This window comes from Dysidea avara, chromosome 5 (genome assembly GCF_963678975.1).
Source record: "Dysidea avara chromosome 5, odDysAvar1.4, whole genome shotgun sequence".
NCBI classification, from domain to species: Eukaryota; Metazoa; Porifera; class Demospongiae; order Dictyoceratida; family Dysideidae; genus Dysidea; species Dysidea avara.
The window spans coordinates 131,519-146,013 of NC_089276.1; the positions used below are offsets into that span (position 1 = coordinate 131,519).

Below are 14,495 nucleotides of genomic sequence, written 5' to 3' on the forward strand. Positions count from 1 at the left end.
CAGAAAATTTGCAATAAACTGTTACAATGTCATATTACTCTTTCTGGAGGCATAGCAAGAGCGTTTGAAAGATTGTACCATTCTCTCAGCTAGTCCATTACTGGCTGCATGGTAAGGTGATACTTTTACATGTTTCACTCCATTGACTTTAAGGAAATGTTCAAATTCTGCACTTCGGAACTGTGGATCATTGTCACTAACTAACTGAACTGGTATACCGTACTTGGTGAAAAGATCTCTCAGAACACTATGGTTGCCTCTGATGTGATACTCTGCATTGCAATACTTCAGGCCAACGAGAATGTGCGTCTACTACTATGAGAAAATTCTGCTTCCCTTGTTCTGCATAGTCTACGTGGACCCTGGTCCATGGAGTAGTAGGCCACATCCACGGTGTCAGTGGAGCTACCGCTGGGGGATTCCTTACTTGCTGGCAGTTTAAACAATTGCAAACAGTGAGTTCGATATCTTCATCAATCTTTGGCCACCACATGTAGCTTCTTGCTACTTCTTTCATACACACAATGCTGGGTGACCTCTGTGCAGCTCTTCTAGCAAATCTTTCTGATAACGCTGTGGGACTACCACTCTCAAGCCCCATAGAATACATCCTTGTTCCAAAGTTAATTCAAACTTGCAATTAAAGTAAGATTTCAAACGTACATCATCGTCCACTGACTTTGGCCACCCTCTTGTGAGGAATTCTTGTACCTTTGTTAAAACTGGATCTACACTGGTAGCATGTCTGATCTCTTTAGTAACAGGTAAACTCTCCAACAGCTTTTGCTCAATACGGAATGTGTCTTCCTCACTCATATCTGCATTTGTCAAAGGTAAACGAGGTAAAGCATCGGCTACTACATTTTGTCTTGATGTTACAAATTGTATATCATAATCAAATGCTGCCAGAATAAGTGCCCATCTGTGTAAACGGTGTGCTGCTAGCACTGGAATAGCATGTTTGGGCCCAAATATTCTTTGTAAAGTTATGGTCAGTCCTTATAGTTATTATGGCGTCCATATAAATTTGAACGGAAACGCTTCAGTCCAAACATGATTGCTAAGGCTTCCTTATCAATCTGACTATAACCTTTCTCATGTTTATTTAAACTTCAGGAAGCATAAGCTATGGGTTGGCGCTTTCCATCTGGACAAGTATGCATGATTACTGTCCCCAACCCACATTGGGAAGCATCAACAGCCAAGTCTAGCCTCTTAGCTGGATCATAATGAATAAGAACTGTGTCAGAAGTAACTACTTCTTTAAGGTTGAGAAAACTTTTTTCACAAGCCTTTGACCATTTCCATAGTTTGTTACCAAGTAATTCATTCAAGGGGTGTGTTAGTTCTGACAAGTTTGGAATAAAACTGCTTAATGCTGCTACTAAGCCCAAAAAAGAGTGCGATTCGGCAACGTTGTGGAGCTTTGCGGAGGGCTTTAATACGTTCTTCTGTAAGCTTTACACCTTGTTTAGATATGTGCAAGCCATAGTATGTCACTGATGGCTGTAGAAAAGCACACTTGTCTTCTTTCAGACGTAACCCGTGCCACTGAAATCTGAGAAAAACTTCTTCTAAATTACACAAGTGTTCATCATTAGTTTTTCCCGTTACCAACACATCGTCAAGCATCACGCAAATAGAATCCATTCCACTACGTACTTGCTCCATAAAACGTTGCCAAATTGTGGGGCTCAAGGAGATACCAAAAGGCAAAGTGCGTGACCAAATACAAAATACACCACAAGTACCGCTCAAATGCAACATTGTCTTGTGAGAGTGTGAGTGATTTTTAAAAAATTCACTAATTAAAGGGTGTGGCACCTGTTTCATTTGTAAGTATTCATCCCATTTTGTTTGGGATGAATACAAAACGGGTGCCATGCCCTTTAATTAGCGAGTTTTTAATCGCTTGCACCCTTGCAAGATGACATTGCTTTTGAGCAGTACTGTAGTATGCTTTTTAGCTATACTGAGTTGCCATTTAGTGGGGTGGTTTCAAATATATTTCAGTGATAGATACTAAACATTAGGTTACATCTTTATGAGTACAGATATAGGAATCCAAACTGAAATTTCTGAAATTGCAGACTACATAACACAAGCAGCTATGATAATTCAATAAAGTATTAGTATTCAGAAGGCTTACATACAAAAACAGTAAAATTTTGTGAATCAAATTTCAATTTGCAAAATTCACACAAATTTGACCTCATACATAAACCCACCATGCAGAAAAGTATCTACCCCAGTATCTATCCCTAAGTATCTACCCCATGATAGTATAGTATCTATCCCTAAGTATCTACTAGAGGTGTGCCGATATACCGATACATATCGTATCGGTGGCCGATATAGACATTTCTACTATATCGGTGGGAGCCGATATTGCTGCTAAAAACCGATACGATACACCAATATACAACTGAACTATCTTGAGGACACTGTCCAATGATCAAGCCATATTATAAACCCTACTATTTAGCTAACAAGGGTGAGAAACAGTAGTTATCTTCCTTGTCTAAAAGCAGTACGTTACGCGAAGCCATCTAAGTGCATGGATAATTACTGTTTTGTTGTCACAAAGCTTACCAATCATACAACAAACACTTATAGTGATGAGCCTGGGGAAACAGCAAAAAGATGAACCAAGAGCACAGCATAAAACAACCAGCCATCTCTACAAGCCATTAAAATGCAGAGTAATCTGGACTAATCTTGGCAGGGGCATGTATTAAAATATTTGTGGGTGCCTTATAGTCTGAGCTGTCAATAGAGGCCACACCACCATGGGTAACCAAGCATAGCCAATAATCTTAAGACTGTCTTCAGTAGTTTCTTCAGTAGCTAAAATAAAGTTAAACACGGCACATGTGGTTCTTCAAACATAAATAGCTACACTTAGTTATATCGGTATATCGTATCAGTATCGTATCGGTTTGAAAATGATTAATCCATATCGTATCGGTATCGGATCGGTTTAGTTTTCTTATATCGGTACACCTCTAGTATCTACCCCATGATAGTATAATATCTATCCCTAAGTATCTACCTCATGATAGTATAATATCTATCCCTAAGTATCTACCCCATGATAGTATAGTATCTATCCCTAAGTATCTACCCCATGATAGTATAATATCTATCCCTAAGTATCTACCCCATGATAGTATAATATCTATCCCTAAGTATCTACCCCATGATAGCATAGTATCTATCCCTAAGTATGTACCCTGTTATGTTGATAACAAATAGATTTTGTGTAATGTCACACAATTGTACAATCACGTACAAAAGAAATAATGGCCTACTACAACACGTCACGACAGCACTCTACAACAAAATGGTACAACTGGAATACAATTACAACTCTATTATGCAGGCGTGCAACTACAGGAAATTACTATGTCAATGCACCACATCTCCCCTCTAAGTCCTGAAACGCTTAGGAGGATGTCTGTCCCTTGGAGGGTTTCGACACGGGACAGGAGGTTGTGATGGTGGAGTATCAACATCATGATGCTGTGTTGTTGGTTGTAACTCATCGACACTCTGTTCTGATGATGTAAAAGGAATGAAAGGAGATTCTGAGTCAGCCAAATGGGAACTGTCTGTTGTGGGACTACACTGTACATCAGTGTTAACTCTGTTCCGGATGTGGTCAACGTGTCTCTTCCACAAGGACTTGTCATCTAACTGAATCATGTAAGTAAGAGGACCAACGTTCTGTACAACCACTCCTGGAACCCACTTAGTACTTCCACGAAAATCTCTAGCCCAAACAGTCTGACCAGGATTGAAAGAACAATCTTTACCATGTTTGTCATGCCTTTGTTTCTGTTTAGCTTGAGCATCACAAACTCTCTTCTCTGTACTGGGTCTTAACATGTCAAAACGTGTTCGTAAAGCTCTGCCCATCAACATCTCACAAGGTGTAACATTTGTTGTGGCTTGGGGTGTTGTTCTGTATGTGAGAAGAAAATTTGCAAGTCTCTGCTGAAAGGAAAATTGTCTTTAGCTGTTTTCTTCATTGACTGCTTGAAAGTCTGTACCATGCGTTCAACTAAACCATTGGAAGCTGGATGGTAGGGGGATACCCTAATATGTTTTACACCATTGCCCTTACAAAAATCAGCAAATTCTGATGAAGTAAATTGAGGGCCATTGTCACTCACTAACTGTTCAGGAATCCCATGGGTCGTGAATATTTGACGTAACACTAAAATAGTCAGGGCTGCTGTGGTTGAGGACATCTCAATAACCTCGGGCCACTTTGAATAAACATCCACAGCAATTAAAAAAGACTTTCCCAGAAAAGGACCAGCGAAATCAAGATGAACTCTAACCCATGGTTTGCAAGGCCAGATCCAAGGGTGTAATGGGGCGGACTCAGGGACTTTCTGTACTTCCTGACACGACTTGCAGAATTTTACAGTCTTCTATTTCTTTATCTATACACGGCCACCATATATAGCTACGGGCAATCATTTTCATTTTTACCATCCCCACATGACCTTCATGCAACAACTTGAGCACAGATGACTGTAATTTCTTAGGCACTATTACTCTTATTCCCCATAAAATACAGCCTTCTTCGATTGAAGGTTCATCACGGTGGGAGAAATAAGGCTTTAGTACATTAGGAACTTTCATAGGCCAACCACTTCTCAGGTAATGAATAACTTTGCTGAGTATAGGGTCAGCACGAGTGGCTTTACATACTTGAGCTACAGACACAGGTAAGACACTTATCTGTGAAACATTAAAAACGGACACTTCTGACAAACACTCACCACTACTTGAATCTTGCAACGGCAATCGTGAGAGGCTGTCTGCATTAGCATGAGCTTTTGTTGGCCAAAACTCAATGGTGTACTGATATGAAGATAGCAGTAATGCCCACCGCTGCAGACGTCCAGCTGCTAATGGTGGAACTCCAGACTCTGGGCCAAACAAAGCTGTCAATGGACTGTGGTCTGTGACTAATGTGAAATGCCGTCCATACACATACTTGTGGAATTTATGGATACCAAATATCAACGACAAGGCTTATTTTTCTACTTGGGAGTAGTTTTTCTCACACTGTGAAAGAGTTCTTGACACAAAAGCAATTGGGTCTTCCTGACCATTGTTATCCACATGTGATAACACTGCTCCAATTCTATAATTTGAAGCATCTCTTGCTAATCTTATAGGAAGTTCTTGGTCATAGTGCATCAATACAGGAGCCTCACTTAGCTTCTTCTTCACTTCTTTAAAAGCTCTATCACAATCATGTGACCAATGCCATATGGTGCCATGTTTCAAGAGGGCATGTAATGGGTGAAGCTGTGTGGACAAGTTACGCAAAAACTTTCCATAATAGTTGACCATCCCTAAGAAAGATCGGAGTTCTGTCACATTCTTAGGGGCAGGGGCTCTTGTAATGACTTCCACTTTACTGGTAACAGTATGAACTCCTTGAGCATCAATGTGGTGACCCAAGTAATCCACACTGTCTTGCATAAAGCTACATTTTTCTTCTTTCAGTCGAAGTCCATGCTGCGACAATCTCCCTAAGACCACTGCTAAGTTTTGCAAGTGTTCTTGTGGAGTGGAGCCCGTCACAAGAATATCATCGAGATAGCAAATTACTTATGGTAACCCCTGGAGGATAGTGTCCATTGCCTTCTGAAACACTGCTGGTGTGGATGACACTCCAAAAGGTAAGCATAGATACTTGTATAAACCTTTCTGTGTGTTTACTGTGACATAAGGAAGTGATTCTTTGTCAAGGATCATTTGCTGGTAAGCTGAAGAGAGGTCTAGTTTGGAGAACTTGCAGCCACCAGTTAAACAAGACATCAAGTCTTCTGGGTGAGGTAGTGGGTATTGGTCAGTGTCAAGCACTGGGTTTACAGTCTTACTGTAATCACCACATAGACGTACACTACCATCACTTTTGGGAACAGCAACCAAGGGTGTGGCCCACTCACTATGTGATACACTTTCGATCACCCCCAATGATTCTAATCGCTTCAGTTCTCTGTCAACAGCATCTCTTATGGCATAAGGGACTTGCCTAGCTTTACAAAATTGTGGCTTTCTTCCAGGTTTAACACTTAGCTTGACCTTGAACCCAGACAAAGTGCCTAGCTCTTTCTTAGAAAGCAGCATGAATAATTCTTTTTTGATGTTGACACAGTTAATGAGGTTATTAATATCACTTGGTGACCTGAGGTGAGGGCTCTAAGTTTCATTTAGAGACCTCTTGTCACGTGAGACTGTTATGGTAAATTCAGCAACACTTCAAAGAGTTTTCTATGTCACTGATTTAATTAGTGGTTTTATGGTTAGTGAGATTTGGGTTTTTACCTTCATCAGCCATACCAGCACTTGACCAATCTAGCCATCAACCGAAAGAGCCAGCTGCTCGATGCATATCACAGTTACCCCCAACAATGTTCACATTCACAACTAGCTAGCCATCAGTGAACCTACTGGTGTTGCGAGTTTACAGCAAGCACATTTGTGTTCGTCTGCTTGTCAGTACTGTCGCCATTATACCATCAACACACTCCAGCTATGCTATTGCACCTGTTTGTAACATTTGTCACTCTGTGGCCTGTTATAAAGCCTATAGCTTCGTGGCCAGCTGTTACAAAACTTGTCGCTTCGATTCGTGGCCAGTTGTTATAAAGCTTGTCGCTTCGTGGCCAGTTGTAATACAGCTTGTCGCATTGTAATAAAGCTTGTCGCTTCGTGGCCAGTTGTAATACAGCTTGTCGCTTCGTGGCCAGCTGTTATAAAGCCAGTTGTAATGCAGCTTGTCTCGTGGCATCAGTTGTAATAAAGCTTGTCGCTTCGTGGCCAGCTTGTATTAGCTAGTAAACAAGCTAAATAACAGCTACTAAACCAACACTAAGCCGGCGGCACAAGCAAACACGCTGTTAAGGACCTTACCTAGCATGACTCTATGCTTCTTTTGTCAGTGCTGGTAACGAGCTGCTTTCTAAATAGGTTAGATACCCACTGTCGTTTTTTAGTAGGGTTGAAACCCTCGTGCTTGGTTTGGCACCTCGGCAAGCAGCCAACCCTTTTACGCCGCTCGCTTTTTGATTAGTTGGGCGGCGCTCGCTGTAAAAGGGTCTGGTCACAACCGCATACCAAACTTGTGCAGCTGGAATTAATTAACGTCCAAATCACGCGGGTTTTGTCATGGTAACGCTTTAGAATTATTGCTTTGAATCTCGCTTCGAGTTTGACAGCACTGTCAGAGGCGCACTTCATGTAGCCAAGCTTCTGTATACAATTGATAACAGCGTACTCTGTCCTCTTCCAAGTAAGACCATGCATAGTTACCGTAGATACGATACCCTCCGGGCAATAGAATCCATGGTTCCACTTTTTACGCGCTGAATATTCAGTTTAATTACAAATGCTGCGATTTGATTGGTGCTGCCTACAAGTTTAGTATGCGGTTGTGACCAGATCCTTTTACAGCGAGCGCCGCCCAACTAATCAAAAAGCGAGCGGCGTAAAAGGGTCAGTAGCACCAGACTAGCATTAAGTAGTGACCAAACCGCGTCCTCGGGTTGTCAACCCTACTAAAAAACCTCCAGTGGGTATCTAACATACACTTAAAAACATCAGAGTAGGTAGTCAACAAATTCTTCAAAGTGAGGGTGTTTTTTTGAACAGTTGCCACACAAAGGCTTGACCAGTCCAGTCTGATGTGCATGAGCCAGTCCTGCCCAAATAGTGTAGGGCCATTCCCACTAACAACAAACAGTGTGTGTTTTCCCACATAATTAGCATACCTAACTTGTACATCCAAGGTGCCAACCACTGACAAGGACTCTGCAGTATAAGTGTGAAGCTTAACTGAGGTCTTCTGGAACTGTGTATTAGGGAACAACTTCTTCTGTGTTGCTTCAGACATCAATGAAACTGCTGCCCCAGTGTCTACTTCCATGACCACTGACTTGCCATTCAGTTCTAAAGTAACTAATTGGTCTGGTACTGTGCCCCTGAACTTTCAGAATTCCATCATCTGGAAAAGGTTCAGCTTCTTCTGTTGGGCTATCTATCCAATTATTCCTTTTTTGTTTGTCAGTTGGAGGTTTACCCTTAGTACTGGTGGACTTGGAAGTCCGTGAGGAACAACAAACTTTTGCTAAGTGGCCTTTCTTATCACATACATGACACACTGTTTCTCTGTAACGACACTCGTGGCTTTTGTGAGTGTAACTGCCACATCGAAAACATTGATCAAATCCACTTCCTCCGTGTGTACCAGATCAAGCACTAGATCCACTTCCATGTGTACTATTACGATGAATGTCGCTTACTCGGAGAGTGTCACTGTTACCTTTCTGTTTGAGGTGCTGAGTGTTGCGGTCTGCTGCTTCCATACTCTGAGCGATTTCTAATGCTTTAGTCAATGTCAACTCAGCTTCCGCCAGGAGACGTTTCTGGGTACCTTCACTTCTCAGTCCACAAACAAGGCGATCTCTTATCGCCTGAGGTAAGTAGTCCCCAAACTTATAGCTTGCAGCCAGACAACGCAATTCAGCTTCGTACTTTGTGACAGATTCACCAGGTTCTTGGTTTCGACGATGGAACTGAAAACGTTCCGCAATAACAACAAGTTTAGGCTTGAAATGAGTCTGTAAGGCCTCTTCAAGGTCCTTCAAGTTCTTCTCGGCTGGTTTGGTTGGTGCTAACAAGTCACTCAACAAGGCGTAAGTTTTCCCACCAATCACCGAGAGAAGTGTTGCCACCTGTTTGTCTTCTTTTACTCCATTTGCTACAAAGAACAGTTGCACTCGTTCCAAGTACGCAGAGATTCGTTCGTTCTCAGGATTGAACGCTTCAATGTGTCCAACAGTGGCCATCCTCGTCGCCAGTTGTTATGTTGATAACAAATAAATTGTAATGTCATACAATTGTACAACCACGTACAAAAGAAATAATGGCCTACTACAACACGTCGCGACAACACTCTACAACAACCTGGTACAACCGGAATACAATTACAACTCTATTACGCAGGCGTGCAACTACAGGAAATTGCTATATGTCAATACATCACATACCCCATGATAGCATAGTATCTATCCCTAAGTATCTACCCCATGATAGTATAATATCTATCCCTAAGTATCTACCCCATGATAGTATAGTATCTATCCCTAAGTATCTACCCCATGATAGTATAATATCTATCCCTAAGTATCTACCCCATGATAGTATAATATCTATCCCTAAGTATCTACCCCATGATAGTATAGTATCTATCCCTAAGTGTCATGCCTATTTAACATGGTAAAATGTCATACAGTATTGAAAAAGCAAACCACCTGCTGTAGCTTGTGCATGGACAGGAGAAAATAGTACGACTGTAACTTTAGAACAGAGTACGTTATAGAGTTTCTGTAAAAACCAACTTATTCTGTAGGCCAAGAGCTTCAATTTGATACCAAGTTTGTGGATTTTGGATCATGCAAACATTAAACAGGGACAAAACCAACAGTTTTTGAACATTAAATTGCCTGTAAAGGTCACCAAAGGTGAGGTAGTCCCTATTGAAAACAGTCTCTGTCAAACACAAACTTTTTGCCAAGTTTCATGCTTTTATCCAAAGGTGGCCTTTTTAAGCCTTAGAATTTGGCACCAAACTCACCTGAACTGTCATTAAAATTTTTACCATTAACCTACCTTCACAGCCATTTTTTGCTGCACTTTGATTTCACAACTTTTTTTCACCCTGGCCTTTTTGGGGGGCTGCACTCTTTTTTACAGCTTGGCTGTTTTGGTATAGATACCTTTTGTACTTGCCTTTTATATTACTACAGGTAGAAAAGAGAAGACTAGCTATATAGCTAAACTCTCTACATGGTGACATGTTTGTAGCTGAAGTCTCTACAGGTTGACCTGATCCCTCCCTAAAATTTGTTCCATTTGGAAAAGGGATCACGCAACTACAAATTAAATACATATAAATTGCGTTTCTTTCTTCTCAGAACCGCAAAAGGTAATTATCAAAGTACAAGAAATCCTGGATCCCAGGCTGTGTGGCTCCTCAGGACTGCAAGCTGTCTGTAACATGTTTCTGACTACCTGCTACACAGGCTCGCAGTAGCCTTCTTTGCAGGTCCTAGTGGGATAGTGACTAATGGACCAGAAGTTATATATAACCTGAACAAATAATAATGTTGATTGTAGTACTAGGTTACTTGTAAATGTATAACTGTTGTTTTCAACTTGTAGGTATCCCTATCTGTTGTATCTCGGTTTACAAATATTACATATAACCATTCCATTCAAAATAATGAGTATATTACAATATTTTTAAAAACAGTATGTTTACCCATTTCGTTTCATCCCTATACTGTGTACAGGTTGAAGTGTTATCCAATCAATACGAGTGGATTAATACTGATAAACAATTATTTGGTCAACCCAACACTGCGTATGACTTCAGCACTACCAGCTCCAGAGATTCTGCTGATAAGTTAACCAGACTGCAGGAACAGAAGGTGAGTAGTATTACTACATCATCATACAGTATTACTACATCATCATACAGTATTACTACATTATCACAAGTACATTGGAATTTTCAACTACATAGCAGATCAATAAAAGTACTGAAACAAGTTGGAGTGAAGCATGATATTAAATTACAGTAAAACAATAAGAAGTGTTATATCCCTACTGTGCATTTCCGTTATGGTATCTTGAGTACAGTAGGGATATACATAAGTTCAACCCGTTACACAGCAATACGAATCAAGAACTGTTCAAAAAGCACCTCTGCAATCAAAATAGCCACTACGAAAAATACGGATGATTTCCGTTACGAAGGGAAGCCACCATGTGCTATCGCTAAATCGACACCTTTTGCTGTCAGCAAAGATGAATGGGACACAAAGGAGGACACTAGTAAGTCCATGAAGAATGCGCTGTACGTACTGCGGTATGCCAAAAGGCACGTGTCCAGCTGAAGCAGCATCGAACAGTGAAAAAGTCAAGCCCGTAGCCTTATCCATTATCGAGTTACGCTTGTCTGAAGGCATCAGTCAGTCAGTTTAGATTCCATAGTAACTTTGTTGAAAGCATTTCAGGTCGATCTGAAGGCTTGTCTGGGCTTAGTTTTACCTAACTAATACTGCCTCATCGTTCAGAGAAAAGTGAGACTGGTTTTCGGGTGATGTTTTTTTCATGAACCTTTGTGGTCCTACTATACAATACTATCATACAGTATTACATTATCATACAGGACACCTTATCTAAGAAAGTCAACATGAGAGCAATGACCATGTTTGGACGTGCTGAGGAGAGGGTGAGCACTGATTATGTCATCATGTGATGTAATATCAAATTATTATACAGTACAATGACTTGATGAAGAAGAAGAAGATTGTTGAGAATGATAAGGCTAAGATTGAGGCTCTGATCATTGAACTAGATGAGAAAAAGAATGCAGCCATACAGGGAGCATTCCAACAAGTTAATAAGGTCAACACCACATTTCACACTACTCACATTTCTTTTTGCTGAGTCCAGGATACCTTGGGACCATCCAAACGTTTCCAGATTATCAAATTGTCCCAGTCAGTTTACAAGATAAGGAGTACTTTGAAGCCATTACCAAGTGTCCAGATTACACAGGTGTTCTCATTTTCAAGTGTCCACAATTACAGACTCCACTGTAAAGCATTCAGCTATAGGAATTAGCTTTCATCAAATTGTAGATGTAGAGTAATTTAGGGGTCACCTATGTTTTATAAAAATCCTAATAGAACACACACCTAAAAACCACTTGGAAAGCATCCTCCAACTGAAAACAACCCTCTAGTGGTTATTTGCAATGAGTATAGGTCCATTAGTAAGTATCAAGTGAAAAGGAAACAGTAAATTCCTTTTCAAAACCTTAGATTAATTTTTTTTTATTATGAAAATTGTATTGGTTCAAAATGCTAGCGTGATTCGCATTTACTTTTAGCTGTGTGTACGTAGCTGTTATGCACATATGTGACCATATATGTATTTGGGACAAAACTACTATTTGCCATTTTGTTCAGTATTATTATTACACACCAGAGGATGTTGGACGCGCTCTAAGCGCCACTAAAACAAATAACGCAAAAATCATTTTATTGAGGAGGGGGTAATAAGCCGATCTCAGTTTAATGCAGTGGATCATCATTGTTTCGTGTACACAATACGTGCATGACAAGTCTGGTGAAGTTGTATACACCAAATCACGACTAATTAATTTCACCCAGAATTCAAGCGATCTTTGTGAAACAAAGTACATTGCCTTTAAGCTTACATAAAGCACATTCTGAATATCTAATGAACCCCACAGTAGTATTGCAACTATTAAGGGTCACGTGAAGTACCAAATAAAATAATGCAATTAAGAGTAATATATTTAGGTAGCGCTTAGAGTACGTCCAACCTTCACAGGCATAGCAAAGTTTACACCTGGGATAAAAAGTATGGATCATTGTTTTGATTTTGTTTTCTAATGAAAACAGCCCAAACTTGTCAAAACACTTACGCATACAAAGCCATAGGAATTTGGAATATCCAAAATCAAAACACTCTAAATAGAGCAGCCATGTAAATACTCTAATAATGCAGTCAAGTGTATTGGATAACAACAAAACTTGAGTTTATCTGCAATTAAAATGCACTAGAGGTTATGCAGAATGCAATTTGATGAGTTTTATGTGTGTACTGAAACACTACATGACTACATATGATGTAATTAATATAATGTAGGAGTAGGTCCCTTATTAGAGCTAATCATTTCACTTATCTGAACACTGATTGCCTGAGGCCATTGTGGTTCAGAGGGTCAACTATACCCAACAGTCAGGTTTATCATTTTAGGATTTTGGCTCCATATTCTCCACCCTGTTACCTGGAACTAGTGCTAAACTATCACCAATGGAAGGTCATGGAGTACTGGATGGGCTGGAAGTGAGGGTGGCCTTTAGTGGAGTATGGAAGGAGAGCCTTACTGAGCTCAGTGGAGGTCAAAGGTCAGTATCACTTGTTGGTACTAACTATATACTCCTAGGGATGTGCAGCCCATGGGTATATTGAATCACCCCAGCCATTTCTGAGATACAAGCAGCCAAAGTTTCAGAGGGGGGTTCCTACTTATTTAAAATCCGTCAACACAATTGCATATACTGTACAATTGAGATACTCTAATAGAGCAGTCACTTAGCTGTAGTAGAGCACACACTTTTCAGTGTGCGAAACATGTGCTGACGTACTGTCAGGACATTGTGAAAGTTGAGTGGACATCAAGCAATTTGGCCAGACTTCTTAACTTTTGTCTCCTTTCCTGTGTCTTGACCAACTTGGATGTTGCAAAACATTGGGGCCAGCTATGCATTACAGAGCTGATTACTACTCAACCACTCACTGACACTACAGTATTTTAAAGGGTAACTACTGGTCACATAAAAGAGCTTCCATGGAATTGACTCTGTTACAAGGGGACGAGTCATTGTCAAGGCCTTCTACTTTTATATTTAAACTTTGCTTATGCTGCCATGCCCTATCCTAATACAATGTATGAACATAAGAGATGCACTGATATCTTGTTCATTCTAGGTTATAATGGCAGTCACATTATACAGTACAGGTGACTGAGACAAGTAGGCTGGTACAACATAGTAAACTGTTAACCTCAGGGAGTACATCTTGGGCATACCTTTGTGGTCACCACATACTAAAAACAAATAACTTAATTACATGTCAATACCATCATGTCTGGCCTCCCTCCAAATAAACTCTGCTCCACTTTGAAAGGACACTATTTCCAGACAAATTTATGGCCTGACAACTGGTGTAATTAACTAAAAATTGTCCGGGTGTCCAGATGTTATTTGCACACTGCTTTTAAATACCCACACAGTGCCATCTTTGGTTAATTACCCCATAGTTCATACTGTTTACAAGAAATAATCAGTAAAATTGTGTGCGGGCGAGCTCAGATTGATATACAGTGGAACAGAACCTCTTGGGACCAGGGGTGGTCCATAAGTCTGAAAAAGTTCATATCTCTGAAACTATAAATAAAATAGATTTTTTAATTCAGTATTTTAATTTTTAACTACCCTAATAGAACAGTCACTACTCTGATAGAGCAGTCATTTCCATAGTTCAGTTAACCAAGAATCTGGATAAGTGGGGTCTGGATAACAGGCTCCACTGTATACTCAACTTTGACCTTACACTGCAGGAGTTTAGGAATGCTGCTATCATAATCCTCTGTTGATTGTTCAGCATTTTGCAGTGGTTGTGGTGCCACTTATACTTTGTCATTTTATAACCTATATGAAGGGTGGAGTGTGCAGCATGAGATAAGGAACACCATAGGAGAACATTTGACATGTTGACGTTTCATCTTGGTACAAGTAAAGGTGTGAAGATATCCCTTGTTTGATGCTTGGGAGACTAGAGCTGTGCAATCTTATTGGGTAAAC

At 40.3% G+C, this 14,495-nt stretch overlaps 1 protein-coding gene across 2 annotated transcripts in view; it reads left to right on the forward strand.

The window, feature by feature from the left end:
• Window positions 1–14,495, forward strand: part of LOC136255699 (structural maintenance of chromosomes protein 2-like) — a 90,520-nt gene that overhangs the window by 75,416 nt on the left and 609 nt on the right. For both annotated transcript variants that reach the window (XM_066048511.1, XM_066048512.1), the window contains 4 exons: window positions 10,383–10,520; window positions 11,264–11,326; window positions 11,377–11,502; window positions 12,886–13,037. In XM_066048511.1, the coding sequence (XP_065904583.1) occupies window positions 10,383–10,520; window positions 11,264–11,326; window positions 11,377–11,502; window positions 12,886–13,037 (479 nt within the window). The remainder of the gene's footprint in view (window positions 1–10,382; window positions 10,521–11,263; window positions 11,327–11,376; window positions 11,503–12,885; window positions 13,038–14,495) is intronic.